At 50.0% G+C, this 20659-nt stretch overlaps 1 protein-coding gene across 1 annotated transcript in view; it reads left to right on the forward strand.

The window, feature by feature from the left end:
• The window catches only part of Ptprn2 (protein tyrosine phosphatase receptor type N2), a 719135-nt gene that overhangs the window by 611750 nt on the left and 86726 nt on the right, over window positions 1-20659 (forward strand). The window contains exon 14 of the mRNA XM_028880925.2: window positions 11751-11945. Coding sequence (XP_028736758.1) covers window positions 11751-11945 — 195 coding nt within the window. The remainder of the gene's footprint in view (window positions 1-11750; window positions 11946-20659) is intronic.

Genomic DNA, 20659 nt, shown 5'->3' on the forward strand with positions numbered 1-20659 from the left:
TCCCCATCTGTCAGCTCTCGGTGCTCGGACCCCATCTGAACACCAGGCTGAGCCCCGTGGCTCCCCCCACCCAACACGCACACCCTTCCGATTTGCAGTCACGCACACGTGTGGTTAGCACGCTTCCTATCTGACCTGCCCTCCCTCCAGCACAGGGCTGAGGCCAGCCTCGGTTTCCCAGAGGGTGGCATCTGCACAGTCTGCAGCACCTGGCGGGGGCCTGCGGGTGATCAATGGCCATCAGTCAATACTGTGAACCAAGATATTGATGCACGGAGAGCCACTGTGCAGGGAGGCCATTTCCAACCCTTGAAAACCACCAGGCGTGATTCCTGGAGACTGTAAGAGTGCGTGAGAAGTATTCTACAGATGTTGTTGGTGAGGATGACAGTGGTGACAAATGATTGCCCCGTTGCCTTTTACTAAAAAAAAAAAAAAAAAATGCTAGGAAGATGGGGAGAAGTTCTGGCAGAAAGTGTCTGTCCCAGCCTCACTCTGTGTCACACCCGGGCTGCCCCAAAAGACAGATGATTGATTTCTTACTGACTCAGCTATTTCAAATTGTCTGAATATGAAACTGAGCCATGAATGCCCATGGAGGCTGCCAAGGCTGGCTTCACTTGCTGAGATCATGAGGACTCTATGAACTTGGAATTCACTACTTGCTTTTTTTTCCCCCCCCGCGGGGAGCACTTGAAACTTCCTTGTGTGGCGAGTCCTCAGATGTTGGAGGCAGGGGTTTTATTTTCCTGTCCTGTGAGCTGTGTTGCTCACCCCCCTGTAACATCTGGAAGAGTCCCAGCATGACACATTTGATGTACCCTGTTCTCCATCTGAAGATTCCACTTCCAGGTGAAGCATTGCAGCTTCTAAGGGAAGCCCATCTTAGCCACGGGTTACATAACAGTGAATATGCTTGTTAAATTGTTTTCACCGCATGTTTTTATTTTTACAACTCCTCCATGATTTCACTGGCCTGTTCCTCAGGAGAAATGCAGATGAACTCTTGAAGGAGAAGGGCTGTGGTTGAGCTCTGGGGCATGTCAATCAGCAGCTTGGCAGCTGCTGAGCATGCAGGGTGGTTTAGCTGCAAGTTCTCATCTCTAGGCACTGGGCTGCCTGCAGGTCAGAGGAGACACGTGCTCTTCGGTACTTTGAAGTAGGGCAGGAGATTGCATTCCCAGCTCTCTTTCAGGGCCATGGAGAGCTGAGCCATGCACCGCTCTCTTATCAGACAGGAAGCTGGGGTTGCTGCCGGTGGGACTTGACTCCCATTCCAAATGGTGGCCCTTTTAAGGACTCACATTGCTCCCTAGTGCGGGGTGTCCAGGACCCCCAAAGTATGCTGGCGTGCTACCTGGGTGCCACAAGCATGTATCTTTTGAAGCCCTGATTTTGTGGCCCCTCCACCCCGGGGACAGAAGACAGGCAGGAAGAGGCAGGATGGGCTGAAACAGCAGCATAGGCTTGGTTCTACCATGGCTGGCTGTGATGTGCGCTCAGAAGAGCATGGGGGTTGTTGGGGTGGGTGCCTGCAGGAGGGATCTTGTCTTTCTGTTATTAGTGTCAGATGCTGCCGAGACAGTTCCAGACTGAGAGAGGCAAGGAAAGCCATCTTTCTCTTATGTCAGTTAAAATGTGTCTGCTTTAAGTTTTATTTTGAGAAAACATCTTGTAAGACGGGGAACATTACTCAGTACTGTTCGATAAACATTGCTCTCCTAGCACTGTTTTGCTTAGTCACAAAGCTGTGAGGCACAGTACCTCAGATCACACAGCTGTGTGCACACTGCTGCAGAGCTCAGGGCTACAGCACAGGGAATCCCAGGAGGCTGGGTGGGTGGCACCCAGCAGTCCAGAACCTGGCAGCAAGGCCTTCTGAGCTGCTGTCCTGCTGATCTCAGCAGAGCCCAGCTCAGGAGTGGCTCTGAGGAAGACTGTCTTCCTGATGTGTGGGTGTGCCAGCATGTGCCCATGTGGAAGTATAAAAGCTCATTTACATATTGGGCACCTTGAAGCTAAGAACAGAAGAGATCATTGGAGGTGCTGGGACCACATCACCTGGAAGGTGGTTGCTAGGCAGCTGGGTAGAACCATTTAGAATGAGAATGGGTGTCACAAGTGAGGAGTAAGTGACACTCTGCGGCCTGCTGTTGCTTTGCCCTTGAGTAAGGAAGGCGATGGTGGCTTGCTCGTCAGAGAGATTCTTCTGGAGTGTTTGTATAAAGTAGCCAACCTCACTTAGGGCCAAAAGTTCTCTTCTGCAACCTTTAGTTCAGGATGGCATAAAAGCCAGTGAAATGAAATTACGCTATGAATGAGGAGATGTAAGTAAACAAGAAACCCTCAATGAGTGTTCTTTCTCGTCCTGAACGACCATACCTCCCAACCTGCCCTTGCATGCTTTGTGAACGTCACATTGAATGTAGAACGTTATTAATGCTAAATACGCCTTCTATTGGTTATTTGTATTACAAAACGATTACATGGTTGGAATTGGAAAGCACAAATGAGACACCTACGACTTGTCAAAGGCCAGTGTCTTCCTGCCTGGATCCAGCCTGGCTTCTCCTTCCTTAGGCAGGACAACCTGTGGTCACATGCCCTCACCCCATGGAGTGGGGGAGCACAGGCTTCTCTACCATTTGGGTCTGGCAGGCACCAGGGGACCACTTCCCTAGCCCTTGCTCAGGAGAGCAGCGACCCCCCCCCCCCGGGGTTCAGGGCGGCCTCCTAGGGTTGTATCCAGCCTGCAGAGTAATTGGCCTTTATCCCGCCCAGCACATCATAATGAACCATTTTCCCTCTGCGCCTTTGTGTGTTTCTTCCTTACTTTTGTCCCGTTACTACTAATTATGCTCCACCAATAACCCTAAAAATCCCAGGCGGCCTTTGTGTGCACACTCTGTCAGGCTCAGCTTTGTGCCGCCGATTGTTCCTCGAAAGGTGCGGGAGCGTTCCCCAGCCTTTGTAGTCCTGGTCTTTTGCCGGAATTTGAGAGTGACAGGTCTTTTCTCTGGGAGTGATTCCCGCTCTGTAATTTTCCCCGTCAGACGCAAAGCTGAGAAATGAGGCATTTGCTTATTGTGTGTATGGATGAATTTCTGCCCCCAGAATCCTATTCAACTTATTTTGCAAATTGTGCTATAAAGAAGTATAAAATACTTGGAGGGCCCTGCAGAAGCCTCCCAGGGCCTGAGCTCAGCATGGAGCAGAAGCAAACGGCCACACAGCAAGAGACAATGATGGTCTCACAAGGCTTGTGTGCATCTCTGAAAACTGAGTGTTCTGTGTCCTTACGCCCCAAGGACCTGTTCTGAGTGGCGTAAGCTCCCCAGTCCAGAGCTGACGGGGACTGTGGGGCTCCACACATGCTGTTCCAGAGATACAGCTCTAAGGTCTCCAAGCCCATGCGTAGGCCAACAGGGCACAGGTGGCAGGCGTTTGGGGCCCAGTGCCCTGGACTTGCCCACTGGGCTCTGCATATGATGAAAATAGTGCTATACCCCACAGATTGCTTGAAGGAGAGATTGGCTGCAGACCCTCTGTGTCTTACCCTTCTTAGCAAGCCACATGCCATGTGGCTATCTTAAAATAGCGCAGCTCACACTGCTGTGGTTTACCAATACAGCATTCAAAGCTAAGAGAGTGAACCAGCAGTGGCAGGGTTGGGGCCACAGCTCCACACTGTCACCTGCAGCAGCTGCAGTAGTCCCCGTAATCTTTTAGGAACCTTGACTCATGTAAAACCAGATTCTTGGCTTCTCTACAGAAAGTAATTTCAGGATGAGCTGTATGAAGCAGAACTAGGGCTTATTAAAAGACTTTTTTTCCAGTTCTAAGATTTTTTTTTAATGTGTACGAGTGTTTGCCCACATTTTTATATGTGTGCCACGTGAAACCCCGGTGCCCTCAGAGGCCAGAACAGGGAGTTGGATCCCTTAGAGCAGGAGTTACAGGTGGGGGCAAGCCTCCATGGGGATGCTGGGAGCCAAACTCAGGTCTTTGGCAAGTGTAGCAAGGGCTTTTAACCACTGTCTCCAGCTTCTGTGTTAAAAGACATTTTTTTAAACATGAATTTTCACATGAGGATAAAGAGAAAGGCACTCAAGCAGACAGTGAGGCACATCTGAGAGCATGGTCACTGGCCTCTCTAGCCTCTAGAGTTACATCTCTGAGGGTTGATAAGGAATCTAAATGAGATCGCGGGGTGGTTCTTTTGCTTTGAGTAGGATGCTCTGAAACCGTAAAACACTAGGTCACAGGGTTACAGAGAAGTTAAGATTTTTTTTCTTTTACTTTAAACAGGATTTTTTTTTTTCAATTCCTAGAAAATTATCTGGGAAAGGAGTAAAGCCACACTTGAAGGTCACACTGACCTTGGCCTTAGACACAGTTGGTCACTATGTTAGTATAAACCGGCTCTGTGGAAAAGAGCTACCTCTGTCAGCAGCCCTCACAGCAGATGTTACTCACGCTGGAAGCCTTGACTTATTAACTGGCGAGAGGCTACTACCAGACCCCTTCTCTTCCTACGGACCTGGAACTTTCTCTGTCTTTCTATGTGGACTCGAGGATTATGGAACAATTGTCTTTTTTTTAAAAAAAAAAAAAAATTCTAATTGTTATGGCTCTACCTGGAAATGGGGGGAGGGGAGTAATAACTTTGGTAAATCGAGAGGTTAGATATCAAAACAGGTGTGGTGTGGGTGGCCCTGCGGCCTTAGTCCAGTAGGGGCAGCCCTTGTGGGATTGCAGTATCCTGCAGTGAGGATCTCCAGAGAGTCAGTTCCCTCGGCTGGTGAGAGCTGCATGTTGAGTAGGCACCAAGCTGTGTTCTGCACCTCACAGACATTAACTTAGCTTCCTCCCAGAAACCTGCCGGGGGGTGGGGGGGTGGGGGGGTGGGGTGGGGGGGTGGGGGGGAATCCTGACCCACATCACACGGATTTAGAGAATTTGTGCTTTGTCACCCCAATGTTAGCAGCAGAGCTGGGACTTATACCTGGGCAGTTCAGCTCTAGAGTCTCATCCTAAGCCACCCCATGCCTCTCTCTCTCACTGAAGTCTCTGAGATGCTTACCTCCCAAGAGTAGAAGCAAGTCACAGTCACTGACATTGTCACCATGGGAACCGCCTGCAAAGTCATACTCTTCTTCCATGGCTGTCCTCATACAGGACATACAGGCTTCCCATTAGGAGCTGGACACATCTTTCACCTAACTTCCTCGACAACTTTCTCAACATATGAGAGGCCCAAAACCTGGGGCCCAGGTGCCCTGAACCAACTAACCTCTCTAGAAAGACACAGAGAAAGCGGCCTGCTCCAAATGTGGATCCCGTTGTAGAGCCACAGAGCCTGCTCCAGATGTGGATCCCGTTGTAGAGACACAGGGCCTGCTCCAGATGTGGATCCCATTGTAGAGACACAGGGCCTGCTCCAGATGTGGATCCCATTGTAGAGACACAGGGCCTGCTCCAGATGTGGATCCTGTTGTAGAGACACAGGGCCTGCTCCAGATGTGGAGCCCATTGTAGAGACACAGGGCCTGCTCCAGATGTGGATCCCATTGTAGAGACACAGGGCCTGCTCCAGATGTGGATCCCATTGTAGAGACACAGGGCCTGCTCCAGATGTGGATCCTGTTGTAGAGACACAGGACCTGCCCCAGACAGACCTGAGCTCATTCTAGAAAGACACAGAGCCCTTTCCTGAAAATGCCATGTGACACAGTGTTCCCCTTTGCTATCTGGGAATGTATTTTAGCTTATGTACTGTGGTTTTTCTTTGTTGTTGAAGAATCATTTGGATAGAAGAAGGTGACAGACAGACACAGGCACACTCTCCCTTGTTGAGCTCTAGCCTTCTGGGCAGGTATAGCACAAGCTGTCTCTTCCTGTTCTCAGTGTGTGCAGGAGCATCTGAAAGGAATTCTGTGGGCTGCTTTTGACCCTACAGCAGCATCTGATACCCAGAGTGTCCTGTTAAATGGGCTTCTCTCACTCATGAGCAATCAGCCACCTGTTGGCTGCTGAGTCACGAGCTGCTAGGAAGCTTCTGTCTTCTTGGTGAACTCCAGGCTGTACTGACAGCCCTGGGCTATTTTCACTGAAGCGATGTCCCAGCTCACAGATGGCATCTTTGGTAATTACGAGACTTCATCCAGAATTTGCATATATTAAGGAGTCGTTTTCTTTCAAATTAAGGTGGGTAGATACCAGCCTGCCATCCATCCAAGAGAAAACCTGTTTGCCAAACCCTCCTGTATGCACAGCAGGGTTTGTGACCCCAGGTGAAGTCCCGGAGCTGTCAAGGAGGTGGATGCTATGGTTTTTCTGGGCCCATGCCTTCCTTAACTGATGCTTTGGACATGCCTGTGTACCTGCATTCTCCTTTAGGACATTTATAGAATTAACCTGGGACTCTCTATTCAGGGGATGGTTTGCTGCCAAGGTTATTGATGAGAATTTCCAAACACAGTCAGGCAGTCTCCAGGCTTCCTTCAAGCATGCCCATGCAGCTTGGTTAGCAACACCAATTATCTTTTGCTCTGGAAAACTCTCCCTCACAGCTCTGCCTGGACCCACTTCTCAGAGCATAATCTGTAAGATGTGTGTGCTACCCATGGCATGCCTGCCACTTGCCCATAGGTGCCTCCGGTGTGCCTGGCATAGCCCCACCACTACCGCCACCACGTGATAAACATAGGTGACATGAACCCAGGGAGCACACTGGTCACACGCAGTGCCCACAGGATGGCTACGAAGGCTGTGACTTCAAACCTTTACAGTGTAAATGTTTGTGCTCACTCAGCCTTTCCTCCTTGCCTGCAGTCGAGCAAGCCCTGCCCTCATCTGTCACTCTGTGTGTATGCTCACCCTCTCAGGTGTGGACAGGGACCTCAGAAGGACGGATGCAGCAGCACAGAGAGGCTGCACATGCCAGCTTCCGGCTCTAGGAGGGAACATGGAAGTTTCTACACTCCAATTAGACCAGAAGCTTGGATCTTGATCATTTTACAGACCCATAGACCTGGACTTTAAAAGCCACAACAAGGCCAGAGATGACTCAGTTGGCAAAGTTCCTGCCAAATAAGCCTGAGAACACGAGTTTGTCTCTCCAGCGACTGTGAGAAGCCGGGACTGGTGATGCATGCACAAAGGAGCAGGGCAAGAGGATCCGTGGGGCTCAGTGGCTGGCTGGCTAGTTTTGCCAAATCAGCAAGCTCTAATTTCAGAGAGAGACCCTATCTCAAAAAATTAGACGGAGTCCGCCCTGATAGTTCTTAATTCTAGTAGTTGGAAGGCAGAGGCTGGTGAGTCTCTGTGAGTTCCAGACCAGCCAGGGATACCTAGTAAGACCTTATCTTAAAGAGAGAGAGAAAGAGAGTAAGACACTGATGTTGACCTCTGGCATGTGCGCGCTCACAAAAAGTACACATGTACACATATATATGTCGCATACGTATACGCAAGCCTGAGTAGCAGGCCACATTGTTTCCATTGTGAGAAAAGACAAAATATAGCCTTTGTGCTGTTAATTTAGAAACCATGGCCAACCCAAAGGACAAAGTGTTAGACCAATCCCTGACTTCCTCCTGCTGGAATCAAGACATCAAGGCATCACTGTCCGCAGTCGTCTACAGAAGGGGCCATGTAGGATGCAGTTCTACACAGGCTGCTAAGGGACACCTGGTGACCGAGATGCCCAGAACCCCTCTATCAGCTGACCGGTAGATTAATTCAGACCTTCACACACACACACACACACACACACACACACACACACACACACACACACACAGAGAGAGAGAGAGAGAGAGAGAGAGAGAGAGAGAGAGAGAGAGAATAAGTACATCAGAGAGTTGGGGGAGAGTCAACATTGGGGAGGGGAGCATCTCAAATAAAGCCATGGAGAGAGATTTGCTTCTATTCCATGGAGGGAAACATCAGAAGTTGCAGCTTGATGCTTCATAATCCCAGGGCCTGCACAGGGTGTCCGTAGCCCAGGCTTCACCCTGAATGTGTTTGTTAGCTCACGGATAAGGTTTTCATCTCCATGTGCCCAGTCCTTACAGTTCTGCAGTCTCACGGGTTGACTGCTACAGGTTCCCAGGTCCCAGATCAGAAAGGCTGGGAAGATGAGGCAAGAAGGGAGACCGCCATGGCCCGGGTGCAGCAGATCCAGGCTACCTTGTCCTGGGCCAGGCTGGAGGGCCAGGTTTGGGCAGTGTGCAGCCAAGAGAATGGTCAAGGCAGGACACATGTTGAAAGGTGTCTACAGTGCCGTTTGGGACCACAGAGTCCCTCTGGGAACCAGGGAAGGCTTTATGCACAATGACCTCCCCCAGCCAGGTAGAAGTATTTTCACAAGGTCACAGTCAGCCCCTGGAGGCATTTCTACCCTGACAAGCCAGTGGAGCTGTGTGGTGGACGTGAGGATTTCCACAGAGGTAGAGGAGCTGGGCAGCTTGTTCCTAAGAGTATGTGAGCTATGAAGAGACAGGTACAGCAGACAGCAGAGCTGCCTAAGTGAAGGTTCAGAATGTGTCTGTGAGCACCGCAGCATCAGGGAAGAACAGAGAGCCCTGCTCCTTTACCTCTGCTGCTGCCATTCTGCCCAGCTCAGCATGGAAACCCTCTCCCAGAACGCAGCTTGGGACCTGCACTTAGTGTCTCCTCCACAGGAGCTGTTCAGGGGTGGGCCCCTCCTCCTGGCCCCGTGACCATGCTGCCTGCAAAGGCCCAGTGTGTGTTCTTAGCAGCATTTCTTTATGTCTGTGCCTAGCTCTGAACGCACTGTGAGCTCGGGGAAGTCAGATCCGGGATCCTCTTCCATGTGATGAGCAAATGACGACAGTGAGCACCCGGCTGTGCCAGAGTCCTCGGTAGTCTACCCTTTATTGTTTGTTTGAGACCAGGTCTCACTGGCTGGCTATGTAGGGCCCTTGATGGCCTTTTGCCTGCCCCCCCCCCCCCCCCGCCGTGCTGGGATTAGAAGTGTCCTACCACACCCAGCTATTTAACCCTCCACGACTGTGAAGTTGGTACTGTTGTCACATTTCACAAATGAGGAGACCCAGGCACAGCGTGGTAAGACAATGTGCTCACATTCATACAGACATGGCTGAAGCCAGGATTCCAAAGTCCGGCACTCTAGCTCCAGGCTCTGTGAATTAATGGATAAATGGATGTGTATCCTAGAAGTCAAGGGGACAGACAAACAGATTCTGAAGCTGCTCTGTTCTGGATGCTTGGCCATCCATCATGAGATATCTCAGATATCCTCATTGTCTCTGTATCCTCGGGGCAGCTCTGTGGAAATGCTAACCCTCTCTGGCTCTCCCACAGAATCATGATAAAAAGCAATATGAGCCCTGGAAAGCCCTACCAGGTGCCTCCATGGCTGCCTTCATATACACCAGTGGAGGCCAGTGGCTGCTTGGATCCCCAGATCATGGCCCCATGTATCTCCTGACTCCCCTCCAAGGCTATACACACCATCACCCTCAGCCTACGACCCACTCACCAGATACACCCTCTCATAGAGACAGTCAGACTTCATTCTTTGCTGGAAGTTCAGTGCTTTCCCTTATGATCCTCCTGCCTCCACCTTCCTGGTGCTGAGGTTACAGGGTAGGATGTCATGCCAGGTTCGTGTGTTGCCAAAGATGGGACACAGTGTTTCATGCATGCTGGGCAGGCACTCTACCCACTGAGATGCACATCTAACCCTAGAGGACTATTTTAATGTTCACTTCAGCCATGTATGTTCAGCTCTGCTGGTTGACATCAGAGGACTTTCTCTGTGGTATACACCATACTAAGCATTTTGTATGAACGAACTTTTAATCTTTCATGACAGCTGTCACTTCCTGTTTTGAAGGGAAGAAACTGGGGTGGGAGTTTTAAATGGCTTGCCCAAGTTCACATAGAACGTGTGTGTCCCTGCCAAGATTCCATCCAAGACTGGGACCCTTTGGGAGACACTCACTCCCTTCAGACTTCTGTCTTTGACTCATGTCGTAGGTACATGGCCAGCATGACTTCCTGTGTCCTTCCCCCAGGCTGGTCCTGGGGCACACTGAACCTCAGCCTGAGCTGCAGCCCCAGAAATCCAGTGGCATCCTTCTGTAAGCATGACGTGAGCAAGGTGTGCAGGCACTTAGGTTGGTGGCCTGTACTCTCAGCCTGAGAAGAGCCCTTGTGGAGAACAGGAGGCTTTGTTGATTTTTCTGCTTCATTTTTAAGATTTTTCAGAAAATTAGATGATTTTTCTTTCTATTCTTTCTTTCTTTCTTTCTTTCTTTCTTTCTTTCTTTCTTTCTTTCTTTCTTTCTTTCTTTCTTTCTTTTTTTAAAGAGGAACCCATTGTTTAAAAACTCCCCAAGCCTGGTCTACAGAGCAAGATCCAGGCACCAAAACAACACAGAGAAACCCTATCTCAAAAAAAACAAAAAACAAAACAAAAAAAAAAAACCAAACCAAAAAAAAAACCAAACCAAACCAAACCAAAAAACCCTCTGAGGCAGCAAATGTATGAAAAGATAACAGAGAACAAGGAGAGTCAAGGCCAGGTTGGTCCCTGTTGCCCTTTATGTGAGAGGCCTCCCCACTCTCTGCAGGTCTCCTCTTCTGGGGTTCACCTTATCTTCTCATCATGTCCAGGGTCCCATGATGACCTTCACTGTCTCAGCTGCTTTCAAGTCTCAAGGCTTATGTGGGCCACCAGCCCCAGAAGAGGGCCCTGCTGTAGCTTGGGGGTTGAACTCTCTTAAGGACCTCTGGTGGAGAGAAGTCAGAGCATGGGTGTCTGTCTACTGTAGAGAGCTGAGCAGATGGGAGAGAGTCTCTGTCTGGTGGCCTCTGTCTGAAGCCAGAGGTAACCACGACCCAGGGTGAAGGAGATGAGGACATGGTCGTGGTCTCTAACTTCCTGCCACTGCCCTGGCTAGCTAAACAGACCTTTGGTTCCCGCTGCTGGCGAGGGCATGATTCTTTTTCCTGCTGTTCTGTGGGGCTCAGCTGTACTTTCCAATCTCCTATTGATGACATTTCATTTTGGTGATTCACGACACAGTTTCATCTTCTCCACATGCAGAGGGGCTCATTGTGTCTTAACTCTGGGAAGCTTCCAGAATGGGTTCAGGTGGGAGCTGTAGGGTAAAGCCAAAGGTCAAAGGTCAAGGTCAGTGCCAAGGGATTGTGCTGCCAAGATCCTAGGATCTGCACCTGTCAGAATGGGAGTTGTTTTTGGGGGAGGGGGGGCGGAGAAGAAAATGCTAGACTGAGGATGCCCTTGCCTTGTAGCAGACTCTTTGTCTCCCATGTGACCTATGTTCTATGAGAAAGGAAAGATTCTCACTCCATCTATGTTTCCTTGTTCTTGACCAGAATAAGACAAAGGAGACTGCTTTAGAAATCTATGTGGTGATGGGGGTTGCATCTGCTCCTGGGTATAGATGTGTGTGTGTACAGGTGTGTACTCACACACTTGTCCTCAGAGCCAGCTTGCTTCAGTGGCTTGAAGATCTCAGAGGGTGTAAGGATGGTGCCTCAAAACACACCAACGGGCTTGCTGAATCATTATGGGCTGTCTAGAGGCCAAGAGCATGGATTCTCACTAGAGCGGGCCTTGACTAAGACTGGGTAGACAGGTAAAAAGAGAGCTGGCCTGCAGTTCTGTGGAAGCTCTAAACAGGTTTCCCCGAAGGCTGCTGACCCCTGACTACGCCCTGGCTGTCTTGCAGGAGCTCTGCCGCCAGCGTATGTCTGTCCGGCCGCAGGATCGCCCTGAGGGACCACACACATCACGCATCAACAGTGTCTCCTCCCAGTTCAGCGATGGGCCGATGCCTAGTCCTTCGGCTCGGAGCAGCACTTCATCCTGGTCTGAGGAGCCCGTCCAGTCTAACATGGACATCTCTACTGGCCACATGATCCTGGTAAGGCTCGCATCCTCGACGGTGCTTCTGACTTCTGTGAAGGAGTGGCAGGTGGGGCCGGGTGTGCGTGCTCTACCCGTGTCTCTCCGTCAATTGCTTCTGAACCCTGGAACTTGCTAGTATCCCCCTCTGTGTCCTGGATATAAACCACAGGTGTGTTTATCGCTGAACTCTTTCTGTCCTGCTTAGAGCACACATGTGCACATGCAGGCTTGCTCCCTTGGACTTGAGATGTCCTGGGAATACATGCCTTTTAGTGCCAGCTGTGAGTGACATTCTGTTGGCTTTTGACTAACAGGAAGTGGCTGTTGCCTCCTTTACCCTGTTTCCAGTCCAATAAGTGCTGTCTGAGTAGGAAAAAAAATCAACAAATGTCATTCATGGGCAATGCAAAACTGAGGCTGAGGAGGCAGGAGGAGGTATGAACCATCCACAGCCTGTCACCAGAGCTTCTGGAGGCCCATTGCTGACACACATGGCTTTCCCTGGTACATTTCCTTCGGAGCAAGCGAGGACCAAGGTGGCTGTGTTGCCTCATGGTATATCATTAATGTCCAATCTCATTAGCAGAGTTTCTTCAGGCCGTCCCTTGTCCATCTTAGCAGTGGGCACCTTCCTGTTGTGGGAATGTGAAATAAAAACACTCAGCATATGACCATGTTACTTTTCACATGGGGATGGGGGCTCTGCCAGCCTAAGGCACAGCCAGTTCCCTGCTTAAGAAGCAACTGCAAGCTGGGAGGTGGTGGCGCACACCTTTAATCCCAGTACTCAGGAGGCAGAGCCAGGTGGATCTCTGTGAGTTCGAGCCCAGCCTGGTCTACAGAGTGAGATCCAGGACAGGCACCAAAACTACACAGAGAAACCATGTCTCAAAAAAAAAAGTAAATAAATAAAACAGACAAACAAAAAGGAAGCAACTACTATGATCACGGATCAGGGAAATACCAACTCTGTACAGTTAGCTTCCCTGTCTTGAGGGAGCCCTGTACATTGTCCTTATACACTTACCTTGAGGTACCTTCCTTAGCTGATTTATCCAGTCACAATGTGGTGTGGTAGCCACAGGAAGCTGGAAAACTATTTATTGCTAAGAAGTCTCCTGGTAGAGCCAGCAGGCCAAGCAAAAGCCACATTGACCAAGAACGTCCTGTGAATATCGAAGCCAGGGCATCAGGGATCTTGCTAGCCTAGACTCCAGTGGACACATAGGGAGGCCGAGGCAGACAGCAGTCCACTTCCCAGAGGACACATGGCCACAGGAGGGCATCCCCTCTCTGTGCTGTCTGTGACTTGGCCTGCTTGCTTCTGTTTCTTCTTGAAATGGGACCCCAAAATGCTGCTTGGGGATAGAGGCACTAAGGGGAGGGCAGACAGCTAATCATTGGCTCAGTGGAAGTACCATGCTCCCATTTTATTCTTGATCAATCTGTTAACTGTGCATATGCCTGGTGCTGGCAGACTTTAGACTTCTACAGTGACAAATGTCCTCTGGATGGACAGCAATTGCTGAACTTAGTTCTGACTTCTCAAGGACTTTGACATTCGTCCCTTTAAGCAAAGGAACCGAGGAGTCCAGAGACACTGAGAGTTGATGCTGGCAGGAAGGAGTCAGTACATGAGCTCATCAATAGTGGCTCCTTTCAGCTCGTGTGATCTGGTATTTATTTCATGACTTTGGGTCACAATTTGGTAATACCTTTTGTCTATGTGGTATATGATATACATCTTTCAAGAGAAACTGTGTTTGGACCTGAGTGGCAATTCTGAGGTCAGCAGGAGGGACTCAACCTCCAAGTAGCCAAGACCTCGCTGTTCTAAAGCAAGGCAGCCCAGGCAGAGGTCAGCACTGGAGTCCAACCCAGGCATTTCCCTGAATGCAGTCATGGCTTCACCCACCCACGGCACCAGATGTAGAAATACATTCAAAGATTGTAAGCCCCGGGGGATCCAGGCACTTCCAGGAATTACTGCTTCTACTTCTGCGGCAGGAGATGTGACTCAACACTTTCTCTCAGGCTTCAGGCCAGGAGGCAGGATGACCTAATCACTGCATTCATGAAGGGCCGGGCCATGTCTTAGACCTCTGTTTTCTCTGCACCCAGTAGTCCTGATTCCCTTTTCAGGTGGGGCCATGTCACACAGCATCTTGCCTCGGAATTTCTCTGGTACAGAACCTGAGAAGCCCAGAACCCTAGGCTCTTTCTTCAGATCTCGCCCACTTAGTACACAGGCTGTGAAACTCCCCTCAAGTTTTAGCAGAATGGGACTGACCTAGGGTTGAGGCCAAGACAGCATGTTTCCAGCGACCCTGGGTCGAGGTCATGCCCCAGCCCTGTGCAGCCCCTGTCTGCACAGACTGTGGAAGCCATGCATGTCAGCCCTTCGCAACTGACCTCGGCGCATTAAAGCTACAGGGAAGGTAATTGCAATGATCAGTCACCCCGACCCTCAGTGGGAAAGTGCTTGCTAATTGGCCTGCTGGCAGGAGGAACGTGCTAAAATACATGTCGAGGATGAGTGGGTCATCAGATAAATCCAGGACACTGGGCGTTCAGTCACAGCGTTGCTCCAGTGGAGCACGAGGACAAAATGTGATGTCTGAGCATAAAGACTGAAGAAAAAGACTGAGAGACCTTGCTTCCAGAGGATCTGAGTTCAATTCCCAGCACCTACACCACAGCTCACAATCATCTGTCAACTCCAGTTCTGGAAATCTGACACCCTCTTCTGGCCTCCATGGGCACTGCACACATGTGGCACATAGCCATATATACAGGAGAAACACACATACACATAAAAATAAATAATAGTTGTTTTTTTTTTAAGACTGAAGGGTGGAGGGGGGGGAGAAAAAAGTTTCAACTCCAGACCGGCAATGGGTATATCGCATAAAGCCATGCTGACCCCAAACTGACCACGAGGGCACATCACTGACTGGATATGTCCCCTGTGATGCTGGGGTACACAGTAGTGATTCAGCAAGCATGACCACTGTCCCCCATGGCTCTCTCCATCCAGGTTGGCCTCAGACACTCCATGCTCTGTAACTTTCTGCTAGACTATAGCTACAAGACCGCTTGGAATCACTGTCCCTTTGAAGGTCAAGGACTTGGGTATCAGGGAGACTCACATGGAAGGAGAAGGTTTCCACCAAGTAACAGGCTGGGACATTACTAGGCTGTGTCACCCTCAGTGGACCAGCCCTAGTGATGGTCACTAGCAGAAGAGTCAAGCACCAACCACAGGGCAGACCTCTATTACCCCGGCTTTGCAGGTACAGCAGGGGTCAGAGATAGTACAGAAAGGCTGGGTACTTATGTGTGGAGCCCTCAAGGCACAGATAGATGGACTGGGCACGTTGTCAGGGCTCTCCTGGATGAGGGAGCACAGGGTCCTGACGAGAGCAGGGATATGAATTCTGGTACGCTGCAGAACCTGCCTCACTTGCTGTCTGCTGGTTCTGAATCTAATGTCACATCCACCACCTCTGTTTTATCATCTGTATGATGGGCTAGAAAGCAGCACCCTGCCCCCAGTCCCTGTGAGTGTAAAGTGGGACAGGCCTATGAGACACGCCCATGATGTACCTGGAGATACCACCTACCCACAGTCACAGTAAAGCCACAAAGCTTGTCACCCAAGGTCATGCTCTGTTTCTGCTATTATTGTTCTTCTGCCTTTATTTTCTTTGAAGGTGCCTTCTAACATATTTTTATTTTGGTCAATATGTTAATTGTACATATGCATGGGGTTTAGCATGATATTTCACACAGCACATGTTGATCAAATCCGTTCTCCCCCCATCCATCCTCCTCCAACCTTTGGTCACCAGCCTCAGTGCAGGGACAGAGAAAGCATGACATTGACACCCAGTGGATCTCCAGCCACGGTGAATGGGTGGAACCGGAAGACATCACACAGCGTGAAATAAGCCAGACACAGAAAGATGAGCACCCTGTGTGTGCTCTCTCTCGTGCAGAAGAAAGCGACTTTTAAAAATCCAAAGTTTCTTGGGGCTGGTGAGATGACTCAGTGGGTAAAGGTACCTACCATCAAGTGTGGCAACCCAAGTTCAATCCCTGTGACCCACACAGAAGGTGAGATCAACCTCTGCCGTCAGTCACCCTCTGACCTCCACAGGGCCGCTGAAGCATGTATGCACCCATATGTACAATCCACACTAAATAAGTAAATAACAATGTAACAAAGTTGCAAGTTGCTGCTGGGCATGGTAGTGCGTACCTTTAACCCTAGCACTCAAGAGGCAGAGACAGAGGCAGTAGGATCTCTGAATTTCAGGCATCCTGGTCTATATAGAGGGTTCCAGGGCTACGCCGTGATACCACCGTAAATAAATTAATGTTAATATTTATTTTTTTAAAAACAAGTGTTTTAAAAGTAGAACTACCATAGAGTAGAGCTACACCAGTCTTGGGAATATATCCAAAGGAATCTACCTCAGCATGCAAAGAGACACCTGCACATCCATGTTTATTACTGCACTGTTCAGAACAACAGTCAAGTTACAGAGCCAGCCTACATGCACAGCAACAGGTGAATGGTTTAAAAAATGTGATACAAATGCAGGGTAGAGTTTTAATCAGCTGTAAAGAGGAATCATGCTGTCTGTAGGAAGTGGAGATAAAAACAAGTCACACTCAGAAAGACAAAAACCACGGTTCTCATATGTAGAACATAGAGTTTTGAAAAGACACAAGCATGCATGTAGAAGGAGAACTAATTGGGAAGAATACAAGTCTAGTGGGAAGAGAAGGAGAATAAGAGAGGGTAATTGGTGTGAATATGATCAAGAGTCTTTAGAAACAGACAGACAGACAGACAGATGATAGATAGATACAGATAGCAATGAACCCTGTAACTCTTCACTGATCCTTTTTTTTTTAGGATTCCAACTTTGAGGGCTATACAGCTGGCTCAGTGGGTTAGTGTTCGCTGCACAGGCATGAGGTCCTGAGTTCAGATCCCAGCCCCAACATAAAGAAGCCAGGCATGGTGTGAGCACGCCTGTAACCCCAGCATGCAGAGGAGGCAGGAGGATGCCTGAGGGAGGCAGGAGGATGCCTGGGGGAGGCAGGAGGATGCGGGAGCTTCATGGCCTCCAGGCCCAGTGAGAGACCTTGTCTTAGAAGAGCAGCTCAGAGAGGGACAGATGAGACACCTGATGACTTCCTGACAGACACCTGACACTGCACAGGTGTATGAGCCTCCTGCACTTGCACCACACTCACACAAAGTTAGGTGGTGGCAGAATCCTGGTAGTCACAGACTGAGGCAGGAGAATTGTAAGTTTGAAACCAACCTGGGCTGTACAGCAAGACTCTGCCTTAAGAAAGCAAAATTAAAAAGGGAAGGAAGGAAGGGAGGGCAGAAGGGAGGGAGGGAGAGAGAGAGAGAGAGAGAGAGAGAGAGAGAGAGAGAGAGAGAGAGAGAGAGAGAGCAGAGAGAGAGACAGAGAGAGAGAGAGAGAGAGAGAGAGAGAGAGAGGAAAGAAAGAAGGAAGGAAGGAAGGAAGGAAGGAAGGAAGGAAGGAAGGAAGGAAGGAAGGAAGGAAGGAAGGGAAAGGAAAGAATGGAAAGGAAAGAAAGAATCCAAGTTAATTTTGAGGCGCTCAGGTTAATGGTCCTGGCCCCCAGACCGCTCACACCAGCTGCTCTGAAAGGCAGGCTGCCTGGTAAGAAGTGGGGTAAGCGGCAGAGGAGGGGGTGCCATGTTGGAAAAGGGGAGCAGAGGCTAGCAGGGCACACAAGCCCCGCGGCCAGTGCACTGGGAAACTGTCACCAGCACATCTCATGCTCTTCTAAAGAAATATTCACAATGTGGGATGTTCAAGTGAGCTCAGAGCTCTGAAAAAAAAATCCTTGCGGAACAAGGGCATCCACTAACGTGACTTTTAAGGACTGTCATAAAGCCCCATACTGTAAGAGTATGGGGACCTACCTTCCTGAGAAGCCCTTGCTAGAGAGAGAGATGTGGGCTTGAGTCGACTTGCCAGAAGATCCGTTCCCATATCACGCCTGCCTTCTGCAGAGAGATGTTCCCACGTGGCTGGCCGCGTGAGGAGCTGAGGATCCTGCTGCATCCTAAGGTTCACTAATGACTTGTGAGTCAGCTGAGCATTATAGCAGGGAAGTGGGAGTGGAGAATGCGTGTGCAGAGGGACCAAGTGCTACATTGGGGGGCAGTCATCAGAAAATGTCACTCGATTGCTTACTTGCTTAGTGTCACTGTCTGGGAGCCTCCAGGGAATGAGCGTGTGCAGGACAAAGTGGGTCTGTTCATCTCCGTTGGATCCGCAGGGCTGAGTGAGGGAAAGCACCCTGAATGCAGGCGTTTTAAGAACACTCTGCACTCGAGTACCTGGGTCCCCTTAATCTGCACAATGGCCAGCTAGCTCCTCAGAGCCCTTGTATAGTACTGACCCTAGAAACCCACCCAGTAGGAGCCAAGGCTGGGCCCATTTCACAGATGAACACAGTAAAAGCCAGAATTCTGATGTAAAATCGCAAAGCAGAGAAAGTTTCAGCACTGGACCGGCAGTTTCTCATCACAGCGAACAGACAACAGCTCCCGAGTGTCGCCAGAGCAAAGGGGTCTGTTGAGAGCCATGGGGCCGTGGCCTCTGCTCATGGACGTATGATGAAGAGGTCAAAGGCCTAGAGGTACAGACACCCTGTGCCCATGCTAGAGATGACCAGAGACTAGAACAGGATAGGTCCCCAAAAGTAATCTTGGAACAGGGTGTAGGCTCAGGATATGGGGCTGGGCTGGGATGTTGGCTCAGGCTCAGTGTGGAACTAGGCTCAAGGTGCAGGACTGGGCTCAGGGTACAGGGCCCCAGCTCAGGGTATGGAGCTAAGCATGAGATGTAGGTCCAGGTACAGAGTACGCAGTCTTCCTTCAGCCTGACCCTGTTGGCTTCAAACCATTGTCACTGACAGACAACACTGCTCCTTCCTGCTCATGACCCCTGAGTGCTGAAGGTGGACTGAGAACCAGTAGCAGGACCTTTAGTCACTGACACACATATAAGCCCATACTGTGTGCCTGTGGTCAGGGTGTCATGAGCCCCAGCCCCTTCCTCTGGAAGGAGGGCACTCAGGCAGCCTCTACATAAGAGCAAGCCTTCAAACCCACACCTGTACCACCCCAGCCACAGGGCCAGGACAGAACAGATATTTATTAATACTCAGTTTGTTTGTTCCTGTCTCGTTCTCAGTGTTCAGTTACTCACCTGCGTGTGACAGCCAATGCTACCACCCCAGAAAAGGCAGGGACCAATTCACTAGGGAAAAGTTTCAGGACAAAAACAAAACAAAACAAGTCTGGTCAGAATCATGTCACAAGCCACTACATAGGGAAAAGAGCATTCAGGTGTCTCAGGCACACATACCTCCTATGTGCAAGACCTGTGGCATTATATTGAGTCAGGGCAGGGCTGCTTAGGTGCATGACACCTATTCCCCAGGTATCAGTGAGCATTCTGGAATGTGTGTGGGAGGCTGAGCTGGGTCTTTGGCCTCAGATCCCAGTCTGCTAGGATTGAGGCTTAAGACAGAAAGGAAGGCCTGTGGTCCTGGAGACCAGAAGACCGTAATGAGGCATGATAGGCTGCTTTCTCCCAAGGTCTCTCCCCAGCTTCAAGATGGCCATCTTGATATGTCCTCACATGGCCTTTCCTCCATGCAAGTGGGTGCATCCATGGTGTCCAGCCAGGTGACCTTTGGGTGTCCTTTTGAAGGGCTCTGTCTTCCCATGAGGTCACAGATAACTGGGGTGTAGGGATCTAACATTTGAATTTGCAAAGACAGGGCCAACTCAAAGCCAGCGTGGTCGGCCAGCCTGCAGCAAACGAGAAGCTGCTCTTCCACTCCCAGCTTTTGTGGGATTCTGTTTCTTCCCAACACCGTAGGCAAGGCTGAGCATGCCCTAAGCCCTCTTTCACCTGTCACCTACCACAGCTTATGGTGACAGGAGGTCCTCTGACTGCAGGATATGCTATGAAGAGTCTGGGTCCCACTGCTTTCCAAAGAAGAGCCAAGCCACGCATCCCATATCGTTCTGGTGCTGACTCCCCGGGACAGGAGGGTCCACAGGATTCATTAAGGTCCTGAGGTAGTTCAGGGAGCTAATTTGCTTCTGACCAAGCTCAAGTTGTGTGTGTGCAGGATGCTGCAGGCTATTATGCAGGCCTCACAGCAGCAAGGGCCCCATTAGCAAAGCCATCCTGTACTACCACCCACACTTCCCAAGGGCCACCTTGGGGATGGGAGGATGCAGGCCTCCTGCTTCTGTGAGAGAGAATACCTTTGGACCCCACCAAAGGGTAACCTCCTGGCCTCTTATGGCTGGGCTGTGATGCCAGCTCTTCATGGATGGCATGGGTGCAATATTGTTTGGGAGTATTATTGAGCTCTTCTTTATTTTGTATCTTGTGGTTTTGGTGGGTAAAGGAGAGATTCTTTTTATTATTAAAAACACATCTGAACATCTGATTGGCTACATAAAATGTTAGAGCCGCTGGCACTCTGCCTCTCTGCCCTCTGGCATCATCTTTTCTGTCTTGGCTCTAGCTGCTTAAGGAAAAATGTCTATGGCCCAATCTCAACCAGACCCCAGTGGTCCTGAGGTGGCTGTGGCTTATGAGCATTTCATGTCAGATGCTTACTGAGGTAGAATTTTGTTTCCTTATG

The sequence above is a fragment of the Peromyscus leucopus genome, chromosome 14 (assembly GCF_004664715.2).
Source record: "Peromyscus leucopus breed LL Stock chromosome 14, UCI_PerLeu_2.1, whole genome shotgun sequence".
Lineage (NCBI taxonomy): Eukaryota > Metazoa > Chordata > Mammalia > Rodentia > Cricetidae > Peromyscus > Peromyscus leucopus.